Source organism: Abramis brama, assembly GCF_963993115.1.
Source record: "Abramis brama genome assembly, chromosome: 24".
NCBI classification, from domain to species: domain Eukaryota; kingdom Metazoa; phylum Chordata; class Actinopteri; order Cypriniformes; family Leuciscidae; genus Abramis; species Abramis brama.
In genome coordinates, this window is record NC_139986.1 from 5,449,634 (window position 1) to 5,457,390 (window position 7,757).

Below are 7,757 nucleotides of genomic sequence, written 5' to 3' on the forward strand. Positions count from 1 at the left end.
TTCGTTTTATGCTATGTAAAAGATTATCAGTCACCATATATAATACCTGGCATTACAGAATAGTGTGGCATTGAATTATGAGTGAAGCAGGATGACAGTATACTATATAAACAGCCCCAGAAATACTTGCACTCTCAAGTTGTTTAAATGTATTTGCATTATATAATAATATCAAACCATGTTTAATTTATTTTAGATACATTTAGCACAACCTGATTACTTGTAAATAGTATTGATCAAACACATTTCAAGCAAAAAAAAAAAGAAAAAGAAAAAATGTTTGTTAGGTTTCAAATTATAACACAATGCATGTATATTGTTCAAAATTAAGACAAAATGTAAGTTGTTAGTGGATCATGTTCATACAGCAGTTCTGAATTGTGTTTCCTCTGGACCACAGAGAACATGAGGGGAACTGACTTCATACATCCACTAAAAATAACCAAGTTATTTCTGCCAAAATATCAAGCCTCGTTTGTTTGCAAATGCGACTTTATTTTATATATATACTCTTTGGCGCCATGCACTGTTTATTTTGGATGGTATAAATAGCTGTTAACTGCTTCTATCTAATGAATGTACCCATCATATTGTACTTTGTATTAAATATTATTCAACAAACAGACTTTTGTGTTTTATTGCTTTACTGATCATGATATTTTGAGATTTGCAATGATTTGATGTCACAGAATGCACAGCCACGTTCCATTTTATAAGAAACAAACCCTGATGTATTCACAAGGCTTTCTACCAGACAGTTCCCTCTCAGTACAGGTTGTTGAGCACATGGCTAGCGATGTATTTGACAGCCAGCATGGTCTCCTCACAAGTGGGCTTGATCTGGGACTCGGGCAGCAGGAACCCGTAACGTCCTTCGTCGCGCAGCTCAAAGGTGTATGAATACTTCACACCCAGGTCATAAGCCCAGTCATCAGAGCCACCAGCAGCTGGGTCTGCAACGACAAAGCTCATGTTTAGGGAAGCACACGTCAGCAAAAATCCGTAACACTTTATTTTGATGGTCCCTTTTGAACATTCTGTTGACTATACTGTAAGTCACTTTGCAACTACATGTCAACTAACTCTCAGAGTATCAGTAGACTGTCAACTTAATATCTGCTAACACTTTATTGTGATGGTCAGACATTCTACTGACTATATGTAACTTTGCAACTACATGTCAACTTGTTCTAACCCTAACCTTACCAGTCTTACTCTACTAACACTCTAATGAGAGTTAGTAGACATGTACGTGCAACGTTACTTAGTCAACAGAATGTTTTTAAGGGACCATCAAAATAAAGTGAAACCCAAAAATCGGCTCACTACCTGCAAAATGGTTCCTGATCTGAAACAATGAAAACATACATGTCAAACTGTACATGTAAATAGCACTCGCAGATTGTAGGCTACACCATGAGTATGTTTTTATACTTTACTATAATGTATAGGTATAATAATATAAAATGTTCATAAAAAGTTAAGTTAAGTTAAAAATAATATAGCTTGTTTAATTTTAATATATATATATATATATATATATATATATATATCATAAACATAAAGAATCATAAACTTATGTTGGTCACATAGCTTATTTTCTGCAATGATCCAAAAGCCAATTGGAAAATCCTAGCTTAGCATTCTTAGCTTAGCAACATGCTAACATCTTTTTTTGGAATCAACTGTGAATTGTGAGGTTCCTTTCAAGTTAGAAGATGCCTAGACCAATGTACATTCATATCATTTGTGTTAGATAGATGCCTAGATGGAAGCAGGCAGCTCACTTCATAGGTTTTGGATCAGAGCTTTTATCTTGGACTCTTTATACTCACAGATGGTCGTAGCACCAGGGCCGCTAGTGTATTTGGTTCCGTACAGGGTGCGCAAAGCTGCAATAGCTCCCTGAGACACACTCAGCTACCAGGAAAGAAAAGGCTCAGTTAATTTAAAGCTCAGGTCAGTCAAACAAATTCTCACATTATATGAAAATATAATGGACATTTTTGTAGTGTGTATGTGTTTTTGAACAGGTACCAGCTCTGAGTGGTCAGCAGCCAGGCCATATTTGTAGGAATAGGGGAAGAGGAGCAGCTGGGAATATGAGTGGACAGTCAGGTAGGCCTTGATGATAGACTTGTTGGTGCGGATAAAGTTGGCCAGATTCTTGGACTCAATCTCAGACTCTGGGCTGCTTCCACAGTAGGTCTCGCTGCAAGGGTTGCTGGAAGCTCCAGTGGCTGGAACGATAACGGCATACATTGTGTAAGGAATAATTGACAACGGCCGTGGAATTATTAGAAAAATAATGATCACCCGAGGTGGTTTCATTTAATCGAGTCAATTATTCTGCTTATACTACGGTTACCACGCATCAAGACATCGTTCAGATGTTTTATTTCAAGATCTTTGTCAGGTTTTTGTCTGCTCTTCTGTTTAGGACTAATTTCTATCTCGTCCCAAGCCATCTTAGACCAGTGTGGTTTGGTGCAGGTCTGGCTGGCATAGCATTGTTTTTCACCAACAAACCTTTAGCTGGTGGTCAAGCTGCATGTTCTTTGTGGTGAAAATGGTAGACCAATGAAGCCTTGCCCGTTAGGCTTGTTAAGCAATGTCATGTGGACACTTGACTTGATTTCTAGTATACTATTAGTTAATCACAATAGCTTTAATAGGAAGCATGTACTCACTGCACCATCCAGCATTAAAGTTTCTGTTGGGGTCAGTACCGATACAGCTGGTGCCACTGTTCTTGGATCGAGTCTTTCTCCACATCCTGTTCTATATGATCAAAAAAAAGAAAAAGAAAATTCAGATCATTATTTTCATTATTTTTCACTCTTCATATATATATATATATATATATAAATAAAAATCAGCACATCTCCTAAATCAATGCACACTCTGTGTTTGGGCAGACCCACTGTTTCTTTAATATTACTTCGCCCCCATATTATAGAATTAATTGAAAGGAATAAAAATAAATAATAAAAATATGAAATAATACCAATTGAAGTATGGATAATTTATATTTTTTCTACAAGCTTGTAAAGGTGAATTACTGGTACGCAACTTGTTAAAGGATTTGACACTTGCTATGTGAACACACACACACATACACACAATAAATACAAATAATGGACATGACTCGAAAAGGTTAAATGGTACTGAAAAAAATAGTCACACTTGTACTCGCGGTTAAAAATGACCACATTGGAAATTATAATTTATTCTAATGCAAACTTTTGGTACTGTGCCCAAACAAAATCTTACTGAAAGCAAATTTTTTGAGATGTCATGCTCAAATTTGGAACACAACTTCATAAAACAAAAGTGCAAAAAAGCACCGCGTGGGGTGTAAAATCCTGAGTAATGATGCCCGAGTTGCATCTTTTGTGTTGGACAGGTAAGGAAATTAATTCACAATGACTACTGTTTGTGTAATTTACATAACACTAAAGAGATGATCATGCTGATTGATAGATAGTGAAAAATAATAGGTAGTGAAAAGTCAAACTCCATATTGCATAATACAGGAAAAACAGAAATGCTAACGCTGGCTAAAGAAAAACTGATTTTAATGATAATTTTTTAAAAGACATACATTCAGTAACTTTTGTCTTGTAATGCCAGAGCATATATCAATTTACTGCACAATATTAATAATATGTGTCGGTAACACAAATGTTATGAACCTACATTGGACCAGGTGTATTCATAGCCATCAATGTTGAAGACAGGCAGAACAAGGAAGTCCATTCTATCGAGAAGGTTGGTCATCTCAGGATCACTTCCATAGGTGGACACAGCCTGACCATGAGTAAAATTAAGTTTAGATTCACAGATCTCTTGAAAGACATTAATTCAAAAACAAATGGTTAATCCTGTACCTCGTTCACGAACCACTGGCAGAAAGCATGAGTGATCCATTCTCTGGCGTGAAAGCCACAGTCCATGAAGACAGCTGGCTTAGCAGAGCCTGTCTTCTTTCCAATCTGGAAGAGAAAAATGTCAAGTGTTTTTATTGTTAAAACTAACCATATTTAGTATTGAGTTTAACAATGTTTTCATATTGTACTCAATACAGGTAATCTCAAAATTGTTGAATTGTTGTCAAAACTTGATCATACCCTTGTGAAAAAGAAGTGCACTTAATTGTACCGAATGTGTACTTTAAATCTTAAAAAGTACACTTGTTTTGATGCATTGACAAACATAATCGCATGTAAAGAACTTGATAATAGTTTAAACTGTATTGTGTTTGATATAAGCTATTTTAAATGTACTAAACTGCAACTTCATTGTTACAAATGTGTACAAATTTAAATACATTACATACAATTTGACACAAGAGATGACATTAAAGTATATTTTAATTTACTATAAATGCTAGTCAGGACATTCGGCAGTACACTTTAATCATATTCACAGACAGTAGAAGTTACTATGAAAATACCTATAGAAACTACATATAAATATCTAAATCCTACTTAACTGGGTAAAAAAAGCACTCTAAAGGTCAGCATTTGGACATTGCATTTAATATATTTATAATACATTTGCATGCAATTAATATGCAAACATTGCATTCAGTTCACACTTATGTGTATTATTTGAAAGTATATTATTTCCATAATAAGTATTATTTTTAAAAGAATCTTAAGTGTACTACTTTTTCACAAGAGTTTTGTAAAGTGATCCAGGACTTTACCGTAAGAAGGTGCATGGGGCGTCCCTCATAAGTGTTCCCGATCACCTGTCTGCTGATCAGGCTAGGATTGGCAGAGCTGATGGAGATTGCCCAATCATTAATCTGAAGGTGAGTAAAAAAACTAATTACACACCTGGAATGGAGCAAAAAAAAAAGTTTAAGGGGAATTATGAGTGCACTGGGTCATACCGTCGCCCAGTCGTTGTACTTTGTGTAGTCATGGGCTTTCGTCACCCTCTTGTTGTCCAACTGATCCTCCATAGCCTCCTGAAGATTTTCAAACATGACCCTGCAAAGACCACCAGCTAATAAATCCCAAGAATATCAAAAACTACCTTATTTTGAGAGGGGAAATTTACCTTGGCTTTCTTTGAAGTATAGTACGTTTGGACTACCATGCCATTGTATCGTATGAAGCTGTGTTGTTAATTTCAAAGTCTAAGGCAACTTACATGTTTGTCAAATACTTACTTAGCTTCCATGTCACTCTGCTGTAAAATGGTGAAGACCATGTCAAGCTGGGCTGCGGGAACATGAATGTCAACCTTCATGCCAATGGTCACGAGGTCAGGACTGTCGGGCTTCCAGAAATCCACCTGAGGGTGCAGCATGTACACTTACTCAAAATCTGGATGTACAACCATGTGCCTTGATGAAATCCAACTACTAGAGTCATTGATGATTTCATGAAAATCATTCAAGATTTCAAGCAATGTCTCAAAAAGCGCATTGTATTAAACATTTCTCAGTAATACTTGGTTTAATGTGGCATTTATTGTCCAGATATTTTTGTTTAAATTGTATAGGGGTGAATTCAGGTTGATTGGAACACTTTTTGCCATTGAGATGACTGGAAAAAAGTGTCCCAATCAGCCTGAATTCACCCTAATGGGCACTTGCTACATGCATGGATCTCGGATCATTCTGCATGCTCTTTTTTTTTCAGTAAAGTAAATTGCTGCCATATTGTGACAATGGTTGGTTATCGTCTGTAGTATCAAAAAGGCCATAGATGACTTTACAATCAATAGATTTTTGTCTGTAGATCTCAAAATTCCAGAAGCCACCGCAAGATGAATAAATTATGTTTGTGCCTTATATTTTTTATTTAAAAAAAAAAATCTGGTTATGCTTTAATATGGTCCCCTAATAGACATTCTAGTGACTACAAGTAACTTTGCAACTACATGTCAACTACCAGTCAGAGTATTAGTAGACTGTTAGGTTAGGGTTCGGGTAAGTAGAATAAGTTAACATGTAGTTGCAAATCTTGATTTAGATTTGCAAACAGTTCTTGTAGTTATATTATTCAACAATAAATCAATAGCTAAAGTAACAGAAATTCACCTTTTAAAGGAGAACTCCGGTCATTTTTTTTGTAAATTTGGAGTGCTGTCAATACAGAGAACAACGACAAAAATCGGTGTTGCCTACACCGTGTTATCCTCTTTTTAAAATTTGCACCCTGTTGACTTCAATGGGGCAAGTTTTAAACCTGCTTTTAGCCTCTTAACATCCTTGATGTGTCATTACAAGTGCACAGCCATGTGAGTGATTCCTTCAGAGTGAACACGGTGAATCTGACTGCAGTAGATGTGAAAGATATGAATAAAAATTAAGTTAACTCGGCCAGCGCTCATACCTGTATTTACATCCTGTTTTCGGTCGAAGTCCACAGTAGTCGATTGTCGAGTTCACGCACGTGATCATAGGTAACTAAGCAACAGTGGAGAACTCGACAATCGACTACTGTGGACTTCGACCGAAAACAGGAAATGAATACAGGTATGAGCGCTGGCTGAATTAACTTCATTTTTATTCATATCTTTCACATCTACTGCAGTCAGATTCACCGTGTTCACTCTGAAGGAATCACTCACATGGCTGGGCACTTGTAATGACACATCAAGGACGTTAAGAGGCTAAAAGCAGGTTTAAAACTTGCCCCATTGAAGTCAACAGGGTGCAAATTTTAAAAAGAGGATAACACGGTGTAGGCAACACCGATTTTTGTCGTTGTTCTCTGTACTGACAGCACTCCAAATTTACAAAAAAAATTTGCTCAATGTTAAAATTGACCGGAGTTCTCCTTTAAGCATTAGATTTTGTGCTTGCTGATAGTGCCACCTGGTGGCCAAGATTGGTCCCACATGGTAATTTTTTTTAAGGACAAAAAGGTAAAAAATGTACAGAGATTTGTTTTAATCTTGCTGTTCAGGGCGTCTGTGCAAAATATTAATAAATCTAATAAAAGAAACAGTATTTTCTATAATAAATAAGAGTTTACATTTTACCTGGACTTTTTGTCCCAGTTCCTTGATGATTGTCACTTGTTCATCATTTGCAGGTGTCAGACGGATGACTTTATCGCTAGAAAAGTGTGGAGAGAGATATTCTTTACCATCTTGGATATTAGCTCCACATAGTGTAATCTTTTTTGGTTCAACAGAGAAAAATGTTCAAGAATTTACCCCACAAATCTGGTTGGCTCACAGAGAGCGACAGCCACCAATCCCAAGAGCAAAAGGATCTTCATTTTGCTGTGTGATTTTTTGCTCCGCACACAGATCTCTTTTTATAATGTCAGGCCATCAAGGACCGCCCAAAACTGACCTCCAGAATGCCTTCATATGTGTCAATTTTTTGTCACCTGTTGCACATGCTGTTCAAGATATTTTTAGCTATAAATTATTTGAGGTGACAACTGCTTCAAATGCACCTCTTTCAATCATTAACCTGTTAAAAGGCTGTCGCCTAAATGTTCACTAAGAGAAGAAAACCTTAACAGAAGAAAATAAAAATAATAATATTCATTTTAACTGTTCCCAAACACAAATGTACTGCTGTTTGAATGTGAAGACGAGTAATTCTCCATGGAATGTGCATATAACAAATTGAGGGAAAAAAAAGAAATGTAAAAAATATTATTTGCTACAATTTTATGTACTAACGTTACAACATAAAAAATTATATTGCCAAACAAAAATATTCGACAGACAATCTGAAATGTTAAGTGTTTTCACATTCATATCTCATAGAATTAGTA

At 36.0% G+C, this 7,757-nt stretch overlaps 1 protein-coding gene across 1 annotated transcript; it reads right to left on the reverse strand.

The window, feature by feature from the left end:
* Nucleotides 1–607: 607 nt before the first annotated feature.
* Nucleotides 608–7,334, reverse strand: cpb1 (carboxypeptidase B1 (tissue)). Its single transcript, XM_084102334.1, has 11 exons — nt 7,183–7,334; nt 7,006–7,081; nt 5,183–5,307; nt 4,901–5,000; nt 4,712–4,813; nt 3,891–3,995; nt 3,700–3,810; nt 2,691–2,781; nt 2,038–2,240; nt 1,836–1,920; nt 608–953 (listed from the first exon to the last, which is right to left on the reverse strand). Exons 1-11 carry the CDS (start codon nt 7,245–7,247, stop codon nt 766–768), a joined length of 1,251 nt encoding a protein of 416 aa, XP_083958460.1. The 5' UTR covers nt 7,248–7,334; the 3' UTR covers nt 608–765.
* Between the last annotated feature and the right edge of the window lie 423 nt (nt 7,335–7,757).